The sequence below is a fragment of the Temnothorax curvispinosus genome, unplaced genomic scaffold, assembly GCF_003070985.1.
Source record: "Temnothorax curvispinosus isolate PA1 unplaced genomic scaffold, ASM307098v1 QBEX01009342.1, whole genome shotgun sequence".
Taxonomy (NCBI): domain Eukaryota; kingdom Metazoa; phylum Arthropoda; class Insecta; order Hymenoptera; family Formicidae; genus Temnothorax; species Temnothorax curvispinosus.
Window position 1 is genome coordinate 1 of NW_020219122.1, and position 14,214 is coordinate 14,214.

The window sequence follows — 14,214 nt, forward strand, 5'->3', positions numbered from 1 at the left end:
TAATCTGCAGCTCGATCTCTCGCGTTTCTGCGCGCGTTTCGCAGTTCGGGACATTCCGACGCATCGATCTCGCACACACGTCGCGACGCACGGGACGATTCGGTGGTAGAAGGGCGCGTGTTCGCCGATGCTTGAAATTGTCATTAGTATCGATTGATTCTTCGGAGCTCGCGCACTTATTTAGTTTTATCGTTCTTATTGCGAAAGGTCGAGACGGGGCAACATTTAACCTTCTCCACTCGTATATCATCCCGTCATGCTATACAATATTAATTTCCTCCTCACCTGAATAATATAAAATATTAGAAATAAAATTAAATAAAAGAGAAAAAAGCTCAGAAATTAAAGAATCGAGTTAAAAACACTGATAGATGCAATTTGGAACAGAGTCCAGTTAGACGAGAAAACTTTCTATTTTATATAAAAAGACGGATGTTCTCGTAATTCGCGAATGGGTATAACGATAACGATTATGGGATAGGACAGCAACAAGTCGCTCGAAACCATGACGTCGCGCTCGCCTACCCCGGGGGTCAGTCTGTCGGGTGAGACCAAGCGCGTTTCGCGGCCGCGACCGAGAACTCTCGACCGGAACCGTCGACGGGGCGTCGCGGGATGATCTTCAAGTCCTGCGCGCGGCCGATCGAGATGAAGGAGGAGAACGGTGCCGTCGTCGGCGAGGTACGACGACCGGCGAGCAGGTCCACCGAGCACACGTTCTCTAATGCCGTCCTGTTTTGCTGCCCGTGCGTCTTCCGGTGCAGGAAGTCGGTCGGCGTCGGCCGCGACGACGACGGGGACGACAACGCGTCCGTCTCGACCATCATCACCACGGCGACGACGCCGGTCATCGCCTTGAGGTTGAACCGAAACAGCGACACGGTGTACGTTGATACCATCTCGCGCGCGGATCGAATTCGAAGGGGAAGGGGGGATGAAAGATATAGCGTGATTTAATAATAGACGTATAACAGTGGATTAATATTGAAAGCCGCGAAAGCGCTGTCGATGGACGTAATACTCCATTCTTCATGAGAAAAATAGATATACAATATCGATCGAAGAGAAGGAAAGAGTCGCGTGTGAGTCGCGGAAAATGTAAAATAATGCTCGATATCGAAACCCACGAGACAAAAGGTGATGCCTTAACTTGAGAAAAGCTCATCGAGTTTGAGCTTGATTGGAAAATCGGCTAATTAAATTCGAAGGACAGCGGGCTTTACGTGACACGCTCGCGCTGTTTTATTTACGTGCATGATATTCGCGATACTTCGGAATACCGACGTGTGTTTCAGCTTATAAACATGCGGATATAAGCAACTAAAGCTCACGTAAAAATACCGTTTTGCGCGCCAACCCCGTTGTTACTGAAACATTAATGCGGCCGCATGCGAAATTACTTCCGAGCCGATTTCTATTTTTGCATCTCTTGCAGTGATAAGGCGACGACGGTGAACGAGGAGGAATACAACGCGCGGAACAGACGTCACTTTTCGCCCGAGGCGAAGGGCTACCACGTGCAGGGCTCGAACAAGGAGGAGTCGCGGTACCAAGGTACGCAGTCCCGTCCTTCCCAAAAGCGTTCGCCACGACCGCGCAAGACGTTCCGATATTTTCAATTTAATTTTTCTTTCGATGTTTAATCGAGTTACGTCACCTGCGTTTACTTTCGATTAAATTAAAAAATATTATTGTCAAAAGATTAACACTTTTCGAAGACTGTTGTGTATCTTCCACGGTGCTCATGATTAAATATGATACACCGGATCGCACATCTGTGCCGAAAGAATTCGTGATCTCAGCGTTTCTCGAAAAAGAGATAGAGGTATCGACCGGTAAATAAAATAAAATACAGACTTTCGGTGTCCCGCGGCCAAAGCGCGCGGTTGGAGACACAGCGAAATGGAACGAGAGGTTCTTCACCTCGTCGTTGTGCATGCATATAGAGCTTAGGGCCTAGCTGACGCGCCGGCCGCGGTAATCAATATTCCGCTGGTCAAGTCTAAGGTACGATCGAATGTCGTGCTGCAGCGGAAAGTCAGATCGATAGCCCATCCCATTTTTCAAATTGCAAAATATTTAAATTAGCGTCCACCCACACTCTCGCGATATTCGCAGGCTTGCAGGCGGACTGAGAGAGCCACGAATATCCTCATGTGCTAAGAATAATGATTTTTTTTTTTAAACGCTAGGCGAGAGTTGGACGACGATCACGTTTGATCGTCTTCGGCGAACACATGTGCTGTAATGCCTCTGAACTTTCTGAATCCCTAGAGTTCATGCGTTCCTTCTCAATCGGCAACAATTTCGACGCGCACGAAAGCCGTCCGAAAAGCGCGAGCAGCTCGTCGTCCGACGTTTCCAGGCACGATCGGCCGGGACGAGGGGAAGACCAGGACGCGACGACGCTGCGAGATTACATTGGCAATGACAACAGCGGATCGTCGACCCCGCGGAGCCGGGACGCCGGCGATCCGGCGTTCGACATTATCACGCAACAGACGACGAATCACCAGAGCGGCACTCGCGACGACGTCGATTCCTTTTTCGTAAGTAGTACTTTCTTTCCTCGTCGAACTGCTGACAAATCCATCTTGCAAATCGCAATCTTTACATATACAGGGCCCACCACCGACGAAGAATAAATCAATAATAGACTTTTTCGCATATTTGGAGTCGTTACTTCTTCAGCGAAAGCTTAACCGGAGTCTGTCATTTGACGCAACATTTTATTTTCCAACATTAAATATCACGGTAATTAAATGTTAGATTAGAGACAAAATAGAGCCTGCTGAGAAATTAGATGAGAAGTTGTTCAGCTACATGTCTATTTAACAGACATTCTTTTAAAAAGCTGCATTCTCTTTTTCAATTTTACATACAATAATATGAAACCTTATGTCCGCAGAAAAATGCCATCGCTATTGAAATGTGTTTAATTCGAGGAGATTTCATTGAATCAAATGCGATTTCAAATAATATTTGTATCAGATATTCTTCTTCGGTTCTTTCTTCAAATGTGATTTGAAATAATCCGACACATATGTAATCCGACGAATAAACTTTCTCGAATAATTTTAGACGCCGCTGGATACCAACAAAGTGGAATACCGGATCGAAACGGCAAAGGCACCGACCGTGGACGAGGCGTCGAAAGAATGGAGCAGCGAGGATGACATGAAAACAACGAGTCGAATCCGATCGATTTCAAGGCATTCGAATCACAACGAGCTAATCGACGTGGACGAGAACTGCAACAGAAGCACGGAGAGCAGCTCCGGCGTGCCCGAGCAGCAGCCGGAGAACGACAGGTCAAGCGCGCGGTCAAGGAGGTCGTCCATCGTGTCCGCGTTGCCGAACGAGCGGATTCTACCCTACGAGGACACGAAGGCATTCAGGGAATCGCTACAATCGAAGGCCGCGGTGAGCCCCAAGAAATCGGAATCGCTGTATCTGTCGCCTAATCACAGCGCTCACCACTCGCCAATCTCCAACTCGCCGACCAAGCGGAGTCCTCGCTGCGGTTCGCGCAATTTGGTCAGTAAATAATAAATCACAGAGAAAACGTACGAACACACGAAGCTGCGTTTCTGTCGCGTGCCATTGATAATTATTAATTGCAAGTGGAACGTGCGACCGTCGCGCTTTTTAGATCGTGTTAAATCAGATTAGCACAATTGTTTCGAAATGATAAATTTACTCGATAGTAAAATAATCAATTTCTTTTACTTAACGTTCAATCTTTCGGACCCCAGATCGAGGATTTCAGCGAGGAGAGAATAATCGCTTCCACAGTACCTGACGAGGATGCTTCCATTCAATCGTTGGACACCGTTGGCCACCCTCCCATAGACATCAGCATGACCGGTGATTCACCGGCGATTATCATCGCGTCGAGGCCCCATTCTCACGAAACCGTCGAGTACGCGAGAAGCGTCGAAAATGCTAATCCGCGTAATAAGATTAACGCTCAGGAGGTAAGACATACATGCTTTTATGATCAGCCTGCCTGTTAAAGGGCACTCTGACTGAGATATAAATTATGGTTCTAGTCCACGGAAGAAGAATCCAGCGTGAACGATAATTTGGAGGACAGACAAAGTAAAGACAGCGCGAGCGAAACGAATACGGAACCAGGGATATTGAAGATCGAGGTATGATTTATGGCAAGGAGAAATTTCCATATTGTAGAACTTTTTATTACAATAAAGAAATAACGTTTGCGGAATCTCTCTCGCAGTCTGAGCCTGCAGAAGATGTCGAGTCGCGTAGAAGGATGCCCTCGAAAGTACCGGTGCGCAGTACTAGTAGATGTCGAATGCCTTCCAATAAAAGAGCCGTGGAGAAGCCCTCGGAAAAAGTCAAGCGGATGGTACAGCAGTGCTTTACGCAGCTTGAGAATAAAGACTGGTGAATTGACTTTGTAAAATCACTATCTCCGATATCGTCGCGAGATCGCGCCATATATTGCACAAATCATCATCTCTATCGTTCACATCGTCTGTCAAAAAGAACAATGAACTTTCCATTCGACATTTATTTCCTACATTTCCAGGGAAGTAACGATGAAGGGTCTGAAAGCCCTGTCTCAGATCTCGAAGCAGCATCCGGAGGGCTTGGACGTCTGCGCGGCCGGAACGCTGGGAAGGCTTCTGGGACGACACATAAAGAATCTTCGCTCGCAAGTGGCACGGGCCGCGTGTCTCGCCGCCGGCGACGTCTTCAGTTCTCAAATCCGGGGTATCGATCAGGTAGATATCAATCAAGCCAAGCGTAACGTTATTCCGCATAAAGGAATTCAAGTATTTTCATATTTTACTGAACGCGCCTCATGTATTCTTCTCCTCATAGGATTTAGACGACATAGCTGGACCGTTGCTTCACAGAACGGCTGATACGAATCGATTTCTTCGAGCGGACAGCAACGCAGCCCTGGATCAGATGATGCAATATCTTCCGCCCCATAAAACCATCTGTATCGTCGTACTTCGGGGAGCGAGGTAAGTCCGCGGTTCAAGTTGCGATTGGAGAACGTTTTTTTTTTCGCGCGAGACAAAACTAATCTCTCGATTGCGATTATTCAGTCATCAAAATGCTATCGTTCGCGCGGCGACCGCACGACTGTTGTCGGACATCACCGATCGCATCGGGCCTGAACATATTATGATCCTATCGCGCGACGTAAAGGACAAGTTGCTGAACGCGGGCGCAAAGTTGTTGATGGATGGAAATCTAGACGCGAGGTAAGCGAACTTTAAGCTTCTTGTAATATATTGTATATTCTCACGTCCGCGCGTGAAATCGATTATAATGATCGTAATGGCGAGTTTGAATTTTCAGGAACCACGCGAAAAAGATGTTTCGACGGCTGACCCGTTGCGAGGGTTTTCGAAAAGCGTTGACGGATGCGGTGCCCGAAACGACATTAAGACACATCGACAAAACCATGAAGACCCTGTAGTCGATCACTCTGTCGATCAAATCTGCGTAATTTAATCTAACCGTCGTCTTACCGCTGCTTGGACTATCCCAAAAGACTGTTTATCACGCAGGATGTTTTTACAATCAGTTAGAAGCCAGTTTACGGCATAGACATGAATTTTCTACAACGTATAAGCCGAGAAAGATATCGACAAGGAGTCGTATAAATAGCTTCTCTCTCTCTCTCTCCCCCCGCACTGTATATTTCCCTCTTCAAAATTAAATGGAGCGAGAGATGTGATTTCGGTGATCGAGAATCGAGAAAAGTATGAGAAAAACCCTGAGGAAAAGCGTCCCCATCGTCGTATCACGACTTCGATCTTGTTTTTCATCGCCGGATTTATTGCGCGACGAAGTTTTGATACTTGTAACTTTAATACATATATACGCATGTATAATAATTTTTTATACGATTGTATAAAGGATGCGCTTCGGCGTAAGCGTATTTGGAAAACTAGTGCCTTCACGTCGGTGATCGTAAATTACGCAATCGCAATCGTAGCTCAATTACATTGTAGTGTTCGCGAAGTGAATCGTCGACGTGACGTAAATTGCCACGTGTCTCGAAAAGAGTAAAGAACGTTGTCTTCACCAACTCTATACATTAACGAGTTGCAGGAAGAGAAAATATATACATGGATTTCCTTGAGGAAAAGAGTTCATTGCTGACGGCAATGAGTCTATTTCGAAATCGCTAATGCTTTCATGTCGAAAGTTTAGATTCGTTAGTATCATATTATTTTCTTTTTGTTGTAAATTGGATTGTTACTCTCTGATATATTTTAGAAATATAAGAAAAAATATCAGAGAGCGTCTATAAATTTTATAGAAAACTATCAGGTGCTGGAAGTTTAGAATTTGTTTTATGAGAAAAATTATATAGAAAGAGTCTCTGTCCGATTATTCGACTCTGATTTCTAAACTGTCCTTTAGTATTGTATATCAGAGATTAACTCGTATTTATATAAATAATAATTTATATGCATATATATATATCGTTATACGAAGATAATTGCTTATTATTGAAAGCACATACACATACTATTGATAAATAAAATTACTATTGTTATACCACATCGATCTTTTTATTCGCAACGAAATTTTCAAATCATTCTATCTTTATCGCTCATCAGGTGTAAAACAAGGATAAAATAAGCAAATAGCACTAATAGCGTCTTCCCGAACGCACCTTTTAGTCCTTCAAAGTCGAAGCATCGACAAACAATTGAAAATAAAATCGCGACTATCGACTCTATTACTATTAAAGTACATGAAGGTTATTTTATTAAACTCGCAAAAAATATCGAAACTTGAATATTTTCCATCGTTTAAATAAAAGTTAGTAAACTAGCGCAGAGAGAGATATATATATTTTCGATATTATATATCTTTATATATATCAAAATGAAAGAGCCTTCGGTTCAAGATGAGCCAATTAAAAGGAGCATCAAAATAATGATAGAATCCATTGAAAATATTGTAAGTTTTCCATTCGCATGCTACAATTCAATGCTACATCGTAATCATGAGAAAATTCGCTTTTATGAGACAGACGGTGAAAGAAGAAACTGGCGTATCGTTCGTCGTGATGCATAATGACGTAGTGCTCGGAGAAAGTATTCCTCTCATTATCGATCCGGGTTTCAAGGAACCGCCGCAAATTTACGACGTCAATTTCGCGGTCGAATTTTCATTTATAGTTAACGACCGTAATAGCACGGATCCAATCGTATCAACGCCGATTTTAAGTAAGGAACTCAAGCTCTTCCACGTCGCGATGTATTTGGATCCATACCAAGAAATATTTCATGATCTTATCAGTAAGAATAATTAATTGTTCCGATTGCGGTAAATCGTATGCTCGTTGCTTCGTCAGTCAAGGTAACGTGCGATGCTCAAGATCAACGTATGCCCGATTCCGCCGAATCAGCCGCGGAGTCGAAGAATAAAGTAACAGCGGTCGCTCCGCAGCAGACATCGACTTCATCAAGCGTGATTGGTTTTTGCACTCTCGATCTAATGCCGATATTGCTAGGTAAATTGCTATTTATCGCGTCGAAACGGGGAAAGCGAGACCGAGGCACACACCGCACTCAAGATAATTCTTACAACCTTGACCGCCAGGTGAAAAATCGCTCGCCGAAAGATTGATAGTGCAAACGCCACATCTCTCGTTTGACGGCAATGCGGTCTCGTGGCAAAATCTTCCTTGGTTAAACGCGACAGTAACATACGACGGCGACGAGATATTTCCTTCGCAAGCAGAAATTAATTTCCTGAGTGTTACGGTGGAAAGTATCTATAATCCACCGAGCTTCTTCGCCGAAGACGCGGACTATAAAGCGGGCACGATAATATATGTTGACGACAAGGTGTCTCACATGTTTTCAAATAGTTATAGTCATCTATATAGTCAAAGATAAAAATTTTATTTTGGATATTTAGATATTTCTTTATTTTCTTGTGTCAGTATATCAAATTGAAGAGAAACTGATCACAATTATTTTATGATATAATATTTTGCTTTTCTCGTCATAACATATATAAAAATTTTAAGAGTGAAAGAAAAAATAGTTTTGTAAAAATAGATAGCAAACTGCAGTAATAAAACTTGCAAGATAAGAAAGGTAAACCCGGAAAAGATAAGAAACTTCACAGATAATATGCGAGTATCAGTTCCAAGAACTGATTAGAACGTCAAAGCAAATATGATCTGAGGAATTGCATTTCCGCACACAAATAATTGATTATAAAATTTACAACCGTTATCGCGGACATTCAAATTCATTGCTGTGTGTTCCAGATGAATTCTCTGTGTTAATCTGATAAAATATCGACACAAAATAAAATGACATGAAATAAATTTAGTCGCGCTCACAATATTGTAAAAAAAAAAACAGAATTATGATACTTTTTACCGCAGATACCGGAAAATTTAATATTCGAGGACGGTAAATGGACAAAATATCGCGATTTAGAGAGAACCAAACGATGGCGAAGCCTATCGAAATTACAAAGTCGCGCCAGATTGTCAAAATGGAAACTCGGCCACGATTATGCATGTGTGAAAAATACGCTCGATGCAAAATTCGACGTACAGGTGGGTCTAAAACGGGCGCGGCGTTTCGCAATTTGATCCAACGGAGTAACGTGTAATTTGCAGAAGAAAGTGTGCCAGGACGAGCCTAAGATCGAGTGGAACTTTATGAATCGCAGCATGTTGCGCAATGTGGGAAGCGAGGCGATGAGGAAGCATCTTGTCAAGTATACATATTCACTGGAATCTCTCGAATATATAAATACAAGACTATATAAATATAAGACGAATATAAAGACCGAAGGATTCGTGTTAAATATCAAAATTACGTTCGAAGGTATAAATATTGGCCGTTTCAATTTATGGTGCACGCGGAAGAAAGCAGCGTTAAACAACAGGAAAGAGAATCGGCCAAATGTCAGCTTTATCAGTGTTACATTGACTTATCAGAGCTTGTTTTCCCGGGGAGTAAGCGCGAACAAATTTATTTTAATACATGATAAATAATCATATTGATATTGAAGCTTAGAAATACCTCCTTTCTAAATTTTAATCAAATCTTTTACAGTAAAAAGCACTCGTGTAGTTGCGCAATTGTACACGCATGACGCGTTAAGCATGGCCGAGAAGACTAGCTTGGAAAAGGATATCTTCTCTATGGAACCTTGGAGTGAAGATTTAAAAGGACGAGAATCGGAAAAGGTTGCTACGATATAATATTTAAAAGAATTTTACGTTTATTTAATAATTGCAACGTTCATTATATATTGTATATGACACTTTCTTTAAAAAAATTGTAATTAAGAAGTCATAATTAAGAAGGTTTCTTTAATCTGTTTCGAACAGTCAATTCAGTCGAACATTGAAACAACGCAAAGTACTCCGTTAACTTCGGAGACTGGCGAACCCGTGTTTGTCATAGTCGAGGTCGAACTTTTTCGTCCGCTCATTCCTTGTAGACTCGAAACCGATCTCTCAGACATGTAAGTCAATCAATTGTCTAAAAAATGACGCCAAAATTTATCCCGAGTGACTAATCTCGTTAGAATCGAAGAGATGATGAAGCCAAAAGCAGTTAAACCGCATTACGTTTACTCCGACGAAGTAGCGGAGCAACAATATGCAGCTTGCATTCAGAAACTAGTAGAAACTATTACGGAGAGTTACAGGGTATCAAGATCCTTTATCTATCTCCTCTATCCTATCTTAAAATAATTTAATCTCATACATTGAAATGCATGTACGTTGTTTTATCAACATGCCGTTTCGTATTAGGATTTCCGTGAGAAAAAGAAGCGAGAGAAGTTGTCTGCTTCGAAAGAACGAGAAAATGATTTTGAAAAGCCGAAGGAAACAAAGTATTGCTTCGCTCCTGAAGAGGTGAGATTAAAACAGCGAGACACGAGAAATTATTACATTGCACGTTCGTATACTTGTCACGACAGTTTTCAGGACGAGCTAGCTTGTTTCACGCAATATCTGTACAAAACTGGCACGTATTTAAACGTACGCAGCACTCTGAAGATAAAAGTGATTACGTTGCTAGATCAAAAATTCAAGACCAGCATGAACACCGTACATTCTATTGACAGCCAGGTTTAAAAATATATTACTTAAAAATTATTATTATTATTATTATATATAATAATAACGTATAATAATTATGTATATAAGTCGTGTGATTTTTCAAACATAGATTCATATTCAGGAATTTATTTAAACGCGATTCAAAATAAAAAAGCTCTGAAAGCTACAATTTATGTGCAGAACTTTGTGGCATCTGTTTACACGTATCTCGTCGAACAAATGCACCTGGCCATCAACAAAATTGTCGAAAGCCGTCTCGCGGATGACGATTCGTGGACTGCGATGCCTAAAAAATTATATTTCTACGCCGAAGAGGCTTACGAGTTAGGTCACGTAGACGATGCAAGACGGCATTATCAGGCTGTATGTTATATGTAACTGAATATCTTGTTTTAAGAATCATATTGAATATCATATCGAGTGTCATTACGCATAATCTTTTTCGCAGGCAATTGCAGCAGATAAAAGTGACCCCGAAGCGTGGACTAAATACGCGATCTTCCTCGTGAAAATCGGCGACGTGGAGCGCGCAAAGGAATGCTGCCGCGAGGCGATTCTTTCGAACAGACGAGATAAAATTGCGTACGTGAAAATATGCAAGTGTACCTTCCCAGTTGGCCTAAGGAAAAAAGACGCAATAAATTCTCAAATAATCTTATATGGCAATAGATATCTCTCTTCGCAGTTTACTGGCGTACGGATTGATTCTCGCCGAAGATCGAAGCTTTCGAGAAGCGGAGGTCTTTCTGAGAGCCGTTACTGATTTCTACCCGCGATTTATTGAAGGATGGGTTATTTTGCACCTGTTTTACACTCGCACAAATTACAGCCCAGGTATAACAGAAACCCATCAGATCTTTATGTTAGGTAAAGATAGATTAGAACGTATGAAAAATATTGTTTTCTAACAGGGATAGATCTCACTTTAAGAATAGCGGAAAAATGCATGAAGGACGGCGACGAAGAGACGGAGATCTCGAGTGAAGACCCTCTCGCTTGGACAATGATTCACTGTCCACGGGATAACGTGCTTATGATAACGGCCACGCTGCTACTAAAACTGCATTTCTACGACGTAATATATGTCTGCTTTTCAAATACGTCTTATATAAGAACACGCCAACTATGCTGTCACGATTCGCGTTTTTGCAGTTTGCCGATTTAGCGTTGGTGAAAGAAATGTCTCGCGCAGGCAGATCCACTCACGTTCTATATTATCTGGCCGTGCGACGTTACTTATCGCAGCAATACGAAGAAACTTTATTGCATCTAAGAGAAGCCGAATGTATTTATGGATTGGTTCGTTCGCCACTTCCACTTCCATTCACTTTTACACGCAAAAAATATTTGTACCGTCAACTTGAATTCCACAACTTTGATTTCGTAATTACAAACTGCAGAATATCAATTAATTACTTAGATGAAGAATAAATATAAGATAATTTTAAATTAATCAATTGATTATATAACTGATTCAGTTGTCATGTAAATATCGGTTAAATTATTTCCCTTGTATCATATATTTAAATTTCAAATATATGTATATTCCTTCTATTCAGGATTACTCGATAAGCAGTTTAATGGGGCACTGTCATTTTCAAGAGGGTAATTTCGCGGAGGCCATTCATTGCTACGAGTTCGCCAATGCAATGTTCAACAGACCGGACGATTTGCATCTCGTGCAGACGAGGTAAAATCACTTATTTTTCGATATTGCGAATTGAGAGGAGAAAACAAGCAGAGCCGGGTTATTTATAATAACAGCATTACGATGCCAGAATGGGACTGTATTACGAAAATGCCGGTGATTACGAGCGAGGATTAAAAATTTTCCTCAGCGTGTGCAAAACCTCGCCGACGGCGGAAACGTGGCTCGGTGCAGGAATCGCTTTTTTCGAGGTAAATTAAATCAAATTTTAAAAAATGTCTATGCAAAGATGAAGACTTCTGTGTAAAAATTATTCTTTTACGCACAAAAACCGCTTCTGCATGCACACGAAAATTACCTCAGCTGCGGCGATTTACGGAAGCCGAGGCGGCTTTATCGGAGGCAAATCAAATCGACAATCGTAACGCGACTGTCTGGAAATATCTATGCCTGTTAAACATGTCTTTAGAGCGTCACGACGAGTTCGCTCAGTGTTACGGACAAATCGCCCAGGTGAAAAGCTGTAATAAAAGAAAACAGGAAATAGCATTGCGTTCTTGTCGTCGTTCTTTGTGACGTGTCACCTTCGCTTTTGCAGAACAACATGCCTTTCTCTCTAGAAAAACGGTCCCTCAAATCGCGAGATGGAAAACCGGGATCGGTCATGCTCTAGATGCCGCGGACGTCGAAGTATATAAAATTTCTCCCCTTTAATTCAGAGATTTAGTTAACGTTCATCGACAATCGCGATGAGATTGACGGTGAGTCAGGCTGCAGGCTACGCGTATTTATAAATTTGTGGTGTCAGCTAGACTTGGTTGCGCAATATTACGCGGCGGAAATAATCGATTGAATAAACAAGGATCTAATATTTTCTTACAGTGCACTCTCGTTACACTCTGTCTGGTTGAAATAGCGATGTTTACGACGATTAGCTGCGATGAGTCAGGCAACGCAGTGCGTCACTCGGCTTTGAAAAAAGGTAATACTGCAACGACATCGATATCGACATTAGCCAGCGCGGAAACACTTCAATTTATATTCTACTCTCGAATAAAGTAGAATGAAAAAATTATAGAAAAAGAAAATGCAAGATAATAATACCGCGGTATTCGTAAGCGCAATTGAAAAGTATGAAATTGGCTATTTGTTTGCAGATGATGTTCCACGAGTCAAAATAAAGGTGTTTCGCGGTCCAACGCAAGAAGGGGACGGCGAATTTTTCGCTACTTGGGGATATTGGATTCAACAGCCCAGCAGATAATATCGATATGGCTATGTTTTTCTTGTTACTTGCTTTCTATCGCACAATGTTTATATGTAGCATCGAAATAATTATTTCTTCTTCGATGTGTGTTATAAATAATGTATATCGAAATATTAAAATTGCAAGACATCTAATTGTTGTCACGATGCATTAAAAGAAAAGGACTTCCGTTTATTAACTACATCACAGCGCAAATATAATTAATATTTCCGTCAAACTGGACAGTCTTTCGTCTTCTTGTCAAGTTGAATAGGAATATTGAAGGGGAACATATTAGAATAGACATAGAAATAGTAAAAAATATATAAAACATTTCACAATATTAAGATGTCATGTCATATTTATTGTTCGGGCATGTATAATTCTGGACATGAATACATGTTATTTTTTATATTCTGGATTATTTGGATTCAATTGGTTTGAACGATTATCAAGGGTGGCTTTTTTCGCGGCCTCTCTCGCGGCCTCTTGATCTCCCTTATTGGGATTCATCTGGTTTGAACGATTATCAAGGTCGGCTTTTGTCGCGGCCCCTTGATATCCTGCTTTATTTGGGTTGCACTGATTAGTGCGATTTTCATACTTTGGATCCATCTAGAACGAACACAATTTTACGATAGAATATATAATAACATAAATATTATAATATGTCATTAGACTCGTGAAAGTGTCAACAAATTAATAAACAGCTATACGAGTCAAGCGCGGTACGTGATGCACAAGTAAAGAAATTAATAGTTACAGAAGTAACGAATTACATGTATATAATATACATAATATAAATATTATAAATCAATACGTGACTCAAATTCGCAATAAATTGATCAATATGTTCCACATAATTTTATTTTAAACAGAAATTTTATTACATTGTCTTAAAAATGCACTGCACTGTTAAATATTAAAGGAGAAAATTTAAACAATACCTTAAATTAAATAACACTTTATTATTTTTATCATGTGTGCCATAATTTATTATTTTAACACAAAACAGTATTATTTTGACTTCATTGGTTTAGTAAAATTAACGACATATTGAATAGGAGCAGTGGCGACTTATAAAATTGATTAAAATGAACAAATTGAGTATAATTTAACACTACAAATTTAACAGTGCGTGCATATATATCGCATTATCCCTCACATACGGATTCTTCTATCACAATTTAGATATTATGTCGATACACTGAACTA

At 40.9% G+C, this 14,214-nt stretch overlaps 2 protein-coding genes across 2 annotated transcripts; both read left to right on the forward strand.

Annotated features, from left to right (window-relative positions):
• Positions 1–6: 6 nt before the first annotated feature.
• LOC112458925 (TOG array regulator of axonemal microtubules protein 1) lies at positions 7–6,046 on the forward strand. Its single transcript, XM_025022761.1, has 11 exons — positions 7–884; positions 1,436–1,554; positions 2,275–2,549; positions 3,082–3,537; positions 3,756–3,977; positions 4,053–4,154; positions 4,241–4,410; positions 4,556–4,751; positions 4,852–5,000; positions 5,085–5,243; positions 5,341–6,046. Exons 1-11 carry the CDS (start codon positions 616–618, stop codon positions 5,459–5,461), a joined length of 2,238 nt encoding a protein of 745 aa, XP_024878529.1. The 5' UTR covers positions 7–615; the 3' UTR covers positions 5,462–6,046.
• An 855-nt stretch (positions 6,047–6,901) lies between these two features.
• LOC112458927 (cilia- and flagella-associated protein 70) lies at positions 6,902–13,384 on the forward strand. The gene is made up of 20 exons (XM_025022764.1): positions 6,902–7,229; positions 7,358–7,516; positions 7,606–7,853; positions 8,405–8,581; positions 8,645–8,745; positions 8,856–8,986; positions 9,087–9,220; positions 9,365–9,501; positions 9,565–9,688; positions 9,794–10,114; positions 10,286–10,468; positions 10,554–10,687; positions 10,791–10,939; positions 11,017–11,180; positions 11,258–11,404; positions 11,665–11,795; positions 11,884–12,004; positions 12,117–12,266; positions 12,636–12,735; positions 12,911–13,384. Exons 1-20 carry the CDS (start codon positions 7,007–7,009, stop codon positions 13,015–13,017), a joined length of 3,141 nt encoding a protein of 1,046 aa, XP_024878532.1. The 5' UTR covers positions 6,902–7,006; the 3' UTR covers positions 13,018–13,384.
• The last annotated feature ends 830 nt before the right edge of the window (positions 13,385–14,214 follow it).

Bases quoted from the DNA above. Each gene is read 5' to 3' on its own strand.
- LOC112458925 (XM_025022761.1), top strand. From the start codon at position 616: ATGATCTTCAAGTCCTGCGCGCGGCCGATCGAGATGAAGGAGGAGAAC. The intron at 885-1,435 runs GTACGTTGATAC...CATCTCTTGCAG, and splicing joins AACCGAAACAGCGACACGGT to TGATAAGGCGACGACGGTGA. The intron at 4,411-4,555 runs GTGAATTGACTT...CTACATTTCCAG, and splicing joins CAGCTTGAGAATAAAGACTG to GGAAGTAACGATGAAGGGTC.
- LOC112458927 (XM_025022764.1), top strand. From the start codon at position 7,007: ATGAGAAAATTCGCTTTTATGAGACAGACGGTGAAAGAAGAAACTGGC. The intron at 8,582-8,644 runs GTGGGTCTAAAA...TGTAATTTGCAG, and splicing joins ATGCAAAATTCGACGTACAG to AAGAAAGTGTGCCAGGACGA. The intron at 10,469-10,553 runs GTATGTTATATG...TCTTTTTCGCAG, and splicing joins CAAGACGGCATTATCAGGCT to GCAATTGCAGCAGATAAAAG.